The sequence below is a fragment of the Amaranthus tricolor genome, chromosome 6 (genome assembly GCF_026212465.1).
Source record: "Amaranthus tricolor cultivar Red isolate AtriRed21 chromosome 6, ASM2621246v1, whole genome shotgun sequence".
Taxonomy (NCBI): Eukaryota; Viridiplantae; Streptophyta; class Magnoliopsida; order Caryophyllales; family Amaranthaceae; genus Amaranthus; species Amaranthus tricolor.
This window is the reverse complement of record NC_080052.1, coordinates 24,380,830-24,393,725: the sequence shown is the minus strand read 5'-3', so window position 1 is coordinate 24,393,725 and position 12,896 is coordinate 24,380,830. Positions and strand designations below refer to the sequence as shown.

At 30.7% G+C, this 12,896-nt stretch overlaps 1 protein-coding gene and 1 long non-coding RNA gene across 2 annotated transcripts; both read left to right on the top strand.

Moving 5' to 3' along the window:
- The first annotated feature begins 236 nt into the window (after window positions 1–236).
- LOC130816076 (ALA-interacting subunit 3-like) lies at window positions 237–6,553 on the top strand. Its single transcript, XM_057682659.1, has 8 exons — window positions 237–682; window positions 3,100–3,158; window positions 3,247–3,321; window positions 3,934–4,047; window positions 4,182–4,252; window positions 4,736–5,033; window positions 5,780–6,069; window positions 6,179–6,553. The coding sequence occupies exons 1-8, from the start codon at window positions 598–600 to the stop codon at window positions 6,231–6,233; spliced, it is 1,047 nt and encodes a 348-aa protein (XP_057538642.1). The 5' UTR covers window positions 237–597; the 3' UTR covers window positions 6,234–6,553.
- Window positions 6,554–10,843: 4,290 nt separating this feature from the next.
- On the top strand, window positions 10,844–12,452 carry LOC130816075 (uncharacterized). The gene is made up of 2 exons (XR_009042700.1): window positions 10,844–11,480; window positions 12,118–12,452. It is a non-coding gene; the product is annotated as an uncharacterized LOC130816075 (long non-coding RNA).
- The last annotated feature ends 444 nt before the right edge of the window (window positions 12,453–12,896 follow it).

Sequence of the window (12,896 nt, the reverse complement as noted above, 5' to 3'; positions counted from 1 at the left end):
TTGATTTATCAACATAACAATCAAACATATGACGAGTTTTTCCTTTAACGTCAATTATAATTTTCATGAAAATACAGATATTCAAAAAAGTTACAAATAGTAGTTTTAGACTTCTGTTCGTAATTAGATTATGCAAAAACTTAGAAAAAACCACCTAATATTAAAATAATACAATTGAGTCGATTAAGTTATTGGTGTTAATATGTGAGGATCACTCCGATTTGGTTAACCCAAACGTGTACGCTTTGACCTGAATCACCTTGGTTCCTTCTCATTTGTCCCCTCTTCTAGATTGCAACTTTGAGAAGAACCGCCTATTCAAACTTATTCTTTCAAACACACGACTTTTCTTCTTTCAAACTTCTATAGTCAAAATTTCACCTCTTAATTAAACTATCTAATTCTTCTTCCTATAATCTCCTCACATAATCTAAACCCCAATTTCAAACCCTCAAATTATCCCTCTTTTCAACTCCTTACTATCATCTCTATCTTCAACTTTTTTATCTTGCTTTGATTTTGATCACTACTCAAATCTTTTTTGCTTGATTTGGTTCTTTTTATTTTGTTTATAACAATTACAATTACAATTTAATCATGAATTCAAACGCTGCATCCAGCTCTGGAGGTGCTGGATCAACTGATCCTTCTGCTGCTAGAAGAAATTCAAAGCGACCCAAGTGTAATTTCTCTTTCCTTTAGCTTCTTATCATTGGGTTTTTTTGGGTAGTTTGTGATGTTAAATGACTCATTTCTGATACATAATATCTTAATTTTCAATGTGGGTTTTCTGAAGTAGCTTATACTATGTGCTAAGATTCTTAGTTCTTGTGGTGATTTTTATTGATTAATTCTAGAGGTCCTTGGTAATCTTGGACATCTATAGTTTGACCTAAAACATGCCTATCTAATTTTAGTCCTGAAAAAATTGATAAGTGTTTGAATTGCTGATTTAGGCTTTGTTTGGACCAGATCTTTTTTATATTCTTTGCTTACACTAAGAGATTTAGGTATAAAAATCCATTGTAAATGCTAAGTCCCTAATTATGAAGGGAATATGCTTTCTTAATAGTGGTGGGTAATATTATTTTGTACACGCCTTGTGAGGTGACAATTGTATAGTAGGCTTATATCTTGTTTGGCAAGGATATCGGATACATAATCTATGCTAGCAATGCAGCATGATGCGCTCTATCTTGAAGTCTAGATAATGTTGTTTTAGCTTTAGATGGAGGATGGCAAGTTAGGCTTTAGCTTTCGTTACTTCTAATGGATTTGCATTTTACATACTCCTAACTTTTGCAATTGTCTTATCAGCCGGTCTCTCAAGTCTCTCCAAGAGACGTCTCTCAGGTCCAGTCCATTAAAGCGTAATGCATACTCTTATTCTACATTTTTTCTGATGGGCCGGCCCAATTAAAAATGGTCTCTCAAAGAAACCGTCTCTCACAAGAATTTATGTTGTCTTATTAGTTAAATCATGTTTTTGTTAAATTGCACTGGTGTGTAGAGATTATTCTTTCTTGCCAATGAGACCTATGTGGGTGACTTGGCCAAATGCCTTAGAAGTGTAGTCTTATATTTGGTAAAAATGTTCCTTAAATTGTGTTGTATGTTCTACCTAGCGAGTGAAACTTATAAAAGTGCTTGGTCTTTGTTTTAGTTTCTATTACAAGTTGCTAACTAATTATGACTCTTTAGTCCTTTACTCACATCAAACGGCTTTGCAAAATACAAAATATGGAAATCACAACATAAGCATTTAAAAACCTTAGTTTTGTTTTTATGATTTCTGTTATTCTGGAAGGCGTTTGCTAGTGGGAGTCATTTTCAAAGTTGGTTTGTCATTTGAAGAGGGTTTTTATGGGGCAAATAGATCTTATAATAATAGCTTATTATAACAATGATGACTGAATTTCAGTAAATTTAGAATTTATAATGTGTTTTGTATTCTCTATAGATTATCCAATAAACATCATCAGTCTTCAGATACTTAGAAATTTGGTATTTGTTGTGGAATGATTGAAGATGCTCTTCATTAGTTCTAACCTGAAAATTTCTCTAGATGATTGACGATTACTTTGTGATCACCTTCACCATCAATTATGAAGTCATTGACCACCATCTCTCATCCATAAATCACCACACCATAATCATGACACAAAACCCGCAACTTTAAGTGGCTAGTTCGTCATTCTTATCTCCTGGTAATCTCAAATTAATAAAGTTTTTTTGTTGGGTTAAAGCTCTGTCCTCTAGTTATCCGAAACTTGGCAATTTTGCAGGCTATGGTTCTGAATTGGTTTCACAGGAATGATATTGGCTTTAAGCTTTCAGGTTCCTGATCTTTTCACATGTCAGACTTCACCGTTCCTTTTGAATGGCTCTTTACTTTGAGATGTATTTATGGGTTATCAAATCAACCTACATGACTTCGGTATTTGGGTTTTATGTATCTAAAAGCGTGATAGGCACCAAAACTTAGTTTTGATGGAGACTCATCCTAACAGTTTTACATGTCTTTTAGATGATTGTGTGGTGACATCGAGTGAATTAAGGTTTTTTTTCTTGGCATGTGAGCAAAATGCATAGGGATATGTTCGAGGTCAACTTTTTCCAAGCTCCTGTTCAAATTTTAGCATCTCATTTACATTTGATGAGCATATTTCAAAACTTCTTATTTGTCTATGAGCGGGATACACTGTGTATGATGATGATGATTTTAAAACTTCTTATCTTCTCTCCCTATCTTTTATTTTTGAACTACCCTACTTCGAGAATTGAACATGAAAATTTGGGTTAGATGGTCAAGATTATTGGAATTTGAGTTCTTTTTTTTGGTTTTCAATCTTATTATAAACTAGTATATGGCTAAACAGAAATACAAGTACAAGATTATATACATTTTTCGTTACTATGGTATGTGATGGGAATTGTATGTCAGTAGATATAGTAGATTTAGTAAAGGTGTTTCACGAGTCACAATGAAGGAATTCTTTCTCATATTGGCTTTCTTATGTTCATTTGATATATACAAGATTGATATTTTTTTATGGGCTTTATGGGATATTGCCTCACATTTATTTTTCTTTATCTTAGATTCAAAGTTCACCCAGCAGGAACTTCCAGCTTGCAAACCAATCTTAACTCCTCGTTGGGTATGAAAGGATTTATTATGCTCCTTTAATTAAAAAAATATACTTTTCTTTTATTTTTATCTTATTATATTTGGTGTTTTTTATGCAGGTGATTTCTGCGTTCATGGTTGTCAGCATTGTGTTTATTCCAATTGGAGTTGCTTCACTATTTGCATCTCGTGATGTATGTTTTTTCTTGATCTATATATTTTCTCCACCCATATAAACTCAAACACTTAAATTTTTCTAAGACATGAGAATTTTTTTTTTACATCGAACTGATTAAACCTATGTGCTCTGCCATACGAATGACAATACGGGTGCTCGTAGGTGTCTCACTTGACTATTTTATTAACAATTTCTATAATTTAGCCCAAATTGGACTGTTGATGTGTCCTACCCTTTTTGGATTGTTGAGAATCTAACAATGTACACGAGGTAAAATGAAGTTTTGAATAACATAGGATAAAAGAAAGGACTATAATTAAATTACTTTAGGAGCACAACCTCAAATTCTTTTCTTACTTTGCTTAGTCATTTAATCACTTCATTTCTTCGATCCTTCTCCCTTTTGCTGTTTTCTGGAAGGACAAAAGAAAGGACGGGGTGGAGGAGGGGGAGGGTAGGTCTGTCAATTTCCAAGAAATTTTCAATCTCTGAAATTTAAACCTGTCTTTGCGCAAAAAATGTGGATTACCAGTGGATTTCTGTATCTTTTAATTGTGTGAAGTTTTACTCATTATTTTAATTTCGAAAAATAATTACGTGTTGTTGACTTGTTGTCTTTTGGCTGCAGGTTGTTGAGATTGTTGATCGTTATGACGACGACTGTTTACCACAAAAGTCTAAAAGTGAAAAAATTAGCTACATTCAAGGGCCTGGAGATAAAACCTGCAAGAGGACACTAACAGTAAGATTTTCTTCCAACATTTCTATATTGCGGGAACAGTATTGGATTGTTATTATCAAGAGAGTGTAACAATTAGCGGTATGCTATTTCCTATTTACGTCTAATTTAGCACCTTTACCCCTTTTTCACTGTAGGTGACAAAGCATATGAAAGCACCTATTTATATATATTACCAGCTTGATAACTTTTATCAGAACCATCGAAGGTACAATTCAACTCTTTTTGATTATCTTTTGATCAATATTAGCTTTCTACTCGTATTCGAATGTTGTATGTATTGGAGACATTTGTAATGACATCTGTATGCCTGATGAATTTAGCTTTGCAAGTGTATGTATAAAGCTAGGTGTGTATAGGGACTCCATAACTTTCAGGATTCATTAATACAAAAGGGTTGAACAGAATATGGTTGTGTTGTCCTTGTGAGCTGCACATAACATTACCCCTAGAGGTGTACAAAACATACTTGATGACCCGAAATTTATCTGACCTTGTAACCGAACCCGATTTGACCCGACTTCAAAAATGATTTACAATTATGTAAAAAACAATATGGACACTAACCTTTTTTAAACCAACCCGAAACACCTAACTCGAAATCAACCCGATGATCCGAATGAACACCTCTAATTACACCCCCTATTGGATTTTGCTCAGCATTTAGCAATTTTGGTGGTGATCCACGCAGGTATGTGAAAAGCCGGAGTGACAAGCAGTTGAGGCATAATAGCAGTGCTGATGATGTTAGCGCTTGCAAACCAGAAGATAAGGCAAATGGGAAGCCCATTGTGCCCTGTGGTCTCATCGCTTGGAGCTTGTTCAACGATACCTACAGTTTTGCTATCGGAAACAGGAACCTTACAGTCAACAGGAAGGATATTTCATGGAAAAGTGATAGAGATCACAAATTCGGAAAGGATGTCTTTCCGTCAAACTTCCAGAGTGGAGGCCTTATTGGTGGTGGACATTTAAATGAATCTATCTCAGTAAGTTGGTTATTTGTTTGCTTAAGAAAATGCATTGAATGAATATCAATAAGAGTTATAAATATTTCTGTGCTCGGGTCATTGTCTGGTCTATGAAATTGCATAAAAGTGGAAATTTGGACAAACAATTACTCTATGACGTTCTATTCATACGAGTATTAATTTTATTATTTATTTTAGGCAATAAATAACTATTAAATCCCTCCATGAGCTGGCTTTGGGGAGCTTTAATTTTATGTCACTTGGAGAGTAGCAAGTGAGAATTTGGAGAGTAGCAAGTGAGAATTTGTACAAGTATTCGACATTCTAGAACATCTAGAACAAAGAAGGATAGTTTAGGATGTGCTAGTATGAGAGCGTGTACCCAACACATTTTTGGCTGTGTGAATCATGTCGGTTGTACTAATGTAGTATTTTCAACGTCACTTGATTCGCTAATCGCCTCACAAATCACAAATCGAAAAGGCGAATTATATTTGATTTTAGGCTATTTTTGAACCCTTTTGAGTGAATCGCGAATTTAAAAGGCGAACTAACTAGCGAATTATGTTTCGCTGAGTATTTTGTACCTTAATTCTAGTCTTTGTATCTCTTTTCGTAATCGGTAAATACCCCTAGTAACAAATGAGGGTTATGGAATATTGGTATTTTATAGTTTGATATGCCATTAAATCGGTTGATAATTCAACAAACAATTGTCGATTCTCACAATCTAAAGATATGGGCTGTGTTTGTGTTTATAACAGCTTAGCGAGCAAGAGGATCTCATAGTATGGATGAGAACGGCAGCTCTTCCTACGTTCAGGAAATTGTACGGGAAAATCGAGCACGATCTAGAAGTGAATGATGTTATAAATGTGACTCTCCAGAACAGGTACAATACGTATCTGTTCAGCGGGAAGAAGACGCTTGTACTCTCGACCACTAGCTGGCTCGGTGGTAAAAATGACTTCCTCGGCATTGCCTATCTTACTGTCGGTGGCTTATGCTTCTTTTTGGCCATGTTATTCACTCTCATTTATCTCATGAAGCCAAGGTAATTTTCTGCACTCGCAAAACTTCGCCATAACATTTATACGATTTTTGTTGTAGACATCGTCAATACGACTCGTACTGATTGGTCCTTAAATTGTTTTGTTATGCAGACGACTCGGGGATCCTTCGTACTTGTCTTGGAACAGGACTCCAGGTGGTAGATAAAATTAGTTGATAGTATTGTAATTGTTGGAGGTTATGAAAATGTTTAATTGAAGGTTGTTTTTGTGTATATTGAAATTCTCGAGTTGGTAGTATTGTAATTGTTGGAGGGTATAAAAATTTTTATAAATAGAGGATTAAATTACTAAAAAAAATATGATCAGTTATCAGTTATCAGCTATCAAGTATGGAATAATCAACTAGCCTATGGGTACCCGATTGTTTTTGGTTCACATTGTGGTGAAATTTCCACATCACCTAAAGTAACATATATATTATTATAGCCGTAAAGTTTAATGTTTGCATGGGGCTATAACTTGAGAATATTGAATTTTGTAGCTATAATTTATTAATGATATAAATTTTACGGTTATAATTTATAAATAATTTCTTCATAAACTGATAATTTCTTTTTAGTAGTTTTAGTTTTAGTTTTAGTTTTCATGCTAAAATTTGTTTATAGATGCATAATAAAAAATCATAAAAAGTCAATAGGATAAAAATATAATTACGACGTGTTAAACAAGATTTCTTATGACAATTTTTTTTTTACACATTTGGTAAAAAAATTATTACATGAGATTGATCGAAGAATAATATTTATAAATGTAGCTATTCATTAGAAATGAAAATTTTACTTATTTATACTTTTAGTTATTACTATCATGCAAAACAATTTTATTTATTGTTTAGTTTCTTACAATAATATCACTTATCGATTATCCATTAATTTTGAAGAAACCCAATTGTGGTGGGTGTTTCCTTAGCTTTTTATTTACCTAATTTTAGAAGAATAAAATCAAGAATTTAAGACTACTTTTTCTTTTGTTTATTTTTTCAATAATAACTCCACTATTTTTCTACAAAATATGAGATGTCCTTTTTTTTTTTATTTTTTTTCCATCCAAATCTATTTGACGAAATAAATTGTTATTAAAATTTGTAATCCCTCAATTCCTTTGATATGGCACTGACTTTTTATTTATTATTTTTTTTTTACTTCACTACAATTTTTTTTATGAAAATATCATTATTGTTTTCTTCAATTCTAATACACATATTTTTTGTCTCTTTTAATATGATTCATCGCCACCCAACTTAAATGACCTCGGCTATTCTTAATTTTTCAGTTAAATACTCTTGTTGCAATTACAACGAACTGAGGGACCGGAGTATAGATGATGAGATTTCAAGTTGAGGTAGATTAAGAGGTGTTCATTTGACGTATCGGGTCGATTTCGAGTCAGATTTTCCGGATCGGTTTAAAATCGAATCTTGTGTGCACATTGATTTTTACTTAATTGTTTATCCATTTTTAAGTCGAGTCAAATCAAATTTAATTACAAAATCTCCGAATCTCTTTTGTACACCTCTATCCAAAGACATCCCAAGCAAAATTAGTTGGCCATAAATCAAAGAATGTAGGGTATATATCCAGAACTACAACACGCATCTTTTGAAACTGAAAAGACTTGTAAGCCTCTAAGCTTTTTCAGATTGCTAGAGAACTAAAGCAACTCCATATTGAAGGACGAAGGCTTTGGCCTTTATCAATAAACTTATTTACAAGTTAGTGTTTACACCTTTTATGTATTACAATTTTAATTTTTACGAATTACAGCTTTTAAAATATAAATATTTACAATATCAGGCAAAATTATAAAATATCGATCATTTTAGTAAATAATATTTTAGATTTAAGTGATTTGAATTCTTAATTTAATCTGAATTTTGTAGACATTGATATTTTGATACTTGTAATTTTGTGATTTAGCCTATAGAGGTAAGCGTGTAGTTTGTATGTCATCAATTCCAGAACACTAGCTTTATAAGCGAAATTTACTGGAGTATGATGATATGATTTGGTGTTTTAATTCGCTAAAAAAACTTGAGACTTGTAATTCTAAAAAAGTTTAAGATTATCAATGTACCTTATTTTAAAAATATTTTTGCAATAAAAAAATTGTACAAATATTTAAAAATTGTGAAATTATAAACTGTGTAGATGTTATTAATGAAAAATTAAAGTGTGTGAATGAAAATAAATAAAAACAATAAAAACATTTATATGAAAAGAAAAAAAATAATACAGAATAAAAGGGACACAGAATGCTTTATACCTCCATTCTATTTCTAAAAAAGACGAATGTTAAAGGCTAGTGGGACCAACGTGGTCTATGAGCATAGGTAAGGACGTAAGGTATATTACCATCTACTTTTTCAAATTATGATGTACACATATATTTTATGAAAAAATGTTATCAATTTTACCTATACATATATTACCGTCTACTTTTTCAAATATATATATATATATATATATATATATATATATATATATATATATATAGGGTCGTGTTCAGGTGCAAACCACGGTTCTATGCGAACCGTAAAAACCAAAAAATGTGTTACCTTTTTATAGAAAACGTGCTACTTTCGCATAAAAATTGTGTTACTTTTTTTATAAAAAAAATCAGGTACTTTTACCAAAAAACAGTAACTGTCAGAAAAAAATGCAAATCTAAAGTAACACGTTTTTCTGAAAAAAGTAACACCTTTTTATATAAAAAGTAACATCTTTTTATGGTTCTCACGGTTCTCATATAAGAATGGTTTTCACTTGAACTTCTCCCTATATATATATATATATTTAAACTTAAAAAGTAAAAATTGACTATCAATTCCAATAGTTTGCAAGAAAACATTATAATTAGTGTTCTGTAAAAACTTTTAAATGGTAATTTAAAATGAAAATAAAATAAATGTGATAAATAAGTAATGAAAATGGAAAAAAATAAAAATATAAAAAGTGAAAAGCAAGAGTTTCTATTTTACAGGATATGTTTGGCACTTGGCACTTTATCTTATAGCTTCAGCCTTCAAGGCTTCCCAAGCCACTCCCTTTTTATTAACTTTACAGCTAAAAAAATTTCAGTCTTTGGTTATTCTCATTTGTTTTTAAATCCACTTATTTTTGCTAACATTACTTTTTTGCAGGCACTTTTAATCTTGAAGTAAAAGCTGGAAATTATATTTCTTTGTATGCAGGGTTTTCACCTTTTACAAATAAAATTGACTCATTTTTTCTAGTACTCTCTCTCAAGAAGTTGCGGGTATGAATTGTTCGTTACTTTTTTTTCACCCAGATTCTGTTTTCAAGCGGGATATTAGGTTGATAATAATGGTGATGTTTTTTCATCCACTTAGTCTACTCTGTAATTAAAAAAAAAATTATTAACTTTTTTATTTTTTATTTCATATAGTTTAACTTATTATTCTCCTAAAAAATCATTTTTAAATAATTAAATCAATTCAAATTATAAAATATAAGTTTTTATTTTAAGTTTATTCGCTGATAGCTTCTTATAAAAATATAATTGATTATTCAAAGGGAGAAGGATTGTTATTTTATGAGTTATTAACCCTTTTGAAGAATCCAATTCCAAAACCCCATTACCAAACTATTGTTATCTTATTGTTTCAATGTGAATCTTATATTGCTATATTTTATTCCATATGTTTTTCAAATTTGAAAAAGAAAGGGAACTTTCTCTTCTTATATTTTTTTATGTTGTAATTATTCTATATGATTATCTTAACTTCAATTTTAGTTTTATTGCTTATTTTGTATCAAAAATCCAATAAAATGAAGTTTAGATACTCTTCTTGTGAGACGGTCTTAGCCGTGTAACTGGTCCAAGCCCAATAAATTTCTTAGAATATTCTGACATACTAATTTTAAGACTTAAAAGTACAATTTTAAGACTAAAAATTTAATTTTAAAACTTAATTCAATTTTAAGACTAAAAAATTCAATTTTAAAGTTTTTTAATATGATTTTAATGTTTGAATCATCTTATTTTAAAGTTGAAATGAGAATTTTAAGTCTAGCAATTGGTCTTTTAAGTCTTAAAATTGAATTTTTAAGTATTGAAATTGATGTTTTAAGTCCTAAAACCGTCAAATTTCATGACTTAAAATGTCAATTTTAAATCCTTAAAATTGGTTTTTCAAGTCTTCAAATTGGTTAGTTAACTCTTGAAATTAACATTTTAATTTGTAAAATTGGAAAAAAAAAAACATATACAATTGAGTCGTCCTAATAAGACGCGTCTCACAAGTGAAACGGTCTCACCCAAGTTTTTGTGAAAGAAGTTATATCATTATAAATAAATTTTGATATGACATGAGCATAAAAATTAGTTTACATCTAATCAAACAAAAAAAGTCCATGCTAGATCCTATAAGAAAAAAATAAATGTACGTGCAAATAATTAAGTTTTCCAAATTTGAGTGATCATTAAGCAGTAATTAAGGTTGCTTAATTAATTTGAAGATGAAAATATTTAAATTTTCCATGTAAATATTATAGTTAATTTACTCTATAATTAGATAGAGGGAAATAGAGGAAAAAAAGAGAGAAAAATAGATGGATTGTATTTTCCTTATTTGGATACAAACAAAATAAAGAAAGAGAAATAAGGATTTTTCACAGTTTGTAAAAAATAAATCCTTTTAACATTAGACAATTTGAAAACAAATATACAACAATTCCCCTTACTCCTTACTTTCCTAATAAAAAAAAGTTGGTTAAACGTAATGTTGATGAATTAACCCTATATGTTTTCTTATTACCACAATTTAACACGCACTAACAATCAAATTGACCGTAAAAGTCAATATTCATTTGAATACCAACGAAAAAAAGGAAGGAAATGAAGGGAAAAGAAGCAATATACAACAACTAGCCCAATAGGTCTTAGTTTGTATGAAACCGTCTCACCATGAGATAGATTCATTAAGTAAATGAATTTTTATTTTCATTTTTTTAAAATATTAGGCCAGCCTATATTAAGTCATCTCATGATGAGACAGTCTTAATAAAAAAATTTGCTCGATTTCCCTTCCTTCCTTTCCTAAATTAAGCATTGTGTTCACGAGATTAACATTATTAGTCGTTTTTACTGCCATAATTTAACACGCACTAACAATTAAATCGACCGTGAAAGTGACAAATGGGATAGGTATGTGTTAAATAGAAGCATCGAGTAACATGCTTACTTCTCCATACATTGCTTCATATTCAGGAGTACTTGGGAAGAAGGCTAGTGAATGCAACAATGAACATCCACTATATCTCAATATTATTGGTCCTCTTCTTTAACTATCCAACTACCTTATCTTCCTCACCCAACAATTCTAAATCTTCTCATACTTCTTCTATCGTTAACCACGTCCAACGTTTTAAAGGTACCACTTTATTTGCTTTAATGTCATTATTTGGTAAGTAACGATAGTTGTGATAGTTTATCTCATATCGATGAGTTAAAGATGATTTATACACTTTATAAATTATTAGAGTCTTTCCTTCGTAGCCATATGATTTTGAGATGGTATTTTCTTAACTTATGAAGCATGTGCACATTGTTTTTCCCCGTTTATATGTTGGTATTCACAATAAGTCCAACTAAGCTTATCTTAGTATCAAAGCTGAGAGTTCGATCAATAATTAAAAATAGTAGGTCCGAAAAGAATGACGTTCCTACCCTAATTGATTACTCCCACACATGCGAACTTAACGGGGTTCGTATGTGAAAGTGGAGTTGGGATGGTTTATCCATCGATGAATTAAAGATTGTGTAAACTATTTCCTCCGTTCCTTTTCTTTGTCCACTTTAATTTTTTTTCACTTTAACGTTGATAAATTTAAATTAGGTTTTGAGTGATATATCTAAGACAAAATATATTCATGTAAAATCTCATTAGTTTATTTTAATGCATAGTTTCTAACTATATAATTTTTCTAATTTTTATAATTTTTTAATACGCGTACTTAGAGTTATTGATATTTGAAATTCAACATTTTCTTTGAAATGTGTATAAAAAGCAAAGTGATTTTATTTGCTTGGAGGTGAAAACCATGAGACAAGTTGGAGCAACTACCATAAACTAGAGAGTGAGGAAACTATCATAAAGAAATCAGCAGGCGGCGGAGGTGGAGGCGGAGGACATGGTGGGAAAGGTGCGGCCGGTGGTGGCTCCAATTATCACCACCAAACTAACTCTAAAAAAAATAAGGGTTCTAATGTGCAACCTTTATTCATTCAATCCTTTTCACCTTTATTTCTTCCTACATTGCTTTTTATCTTGTTTTAGTTAACTAAAAAAGATGGATTCTTGGGTATTTTCATTTGCTCAATTTCATTATTGTGAATTCTTCTAGATTGTGTTTGATTAATACTGCATTATTTTTTTAAAATTATATTATTTACTTTCTCCGTCTGATTATATTTTTAATTAAATCTAACTTTTTTATGTCTAAAATGATATGTTAAACATTCATAACTAAAGTAAGTATTTTAAGAAAAAAATAAATGTTGTAATTAATTTAATTGGGCTAGCTATTTGGTCCAATTTAAAATTGTCTCATGATGAGATAAAGTTAATTGAGAATTTGTGCATCATAAGTTATTTCATGAGATGATCTCACCGAAAAGTGAGTTTTATACATGGCTTAATTAGCACGTCTAATAAATACTTTTATTATAAGAATATAAAGTCTTTATTTGAGATAATTGAAATTGTATCACCGAATAACAGTCTCTCATAAATTACGATAGTTGTTTGTAGAGGTGTTCAAAACGGATCCGATAATTCAAAATTTAC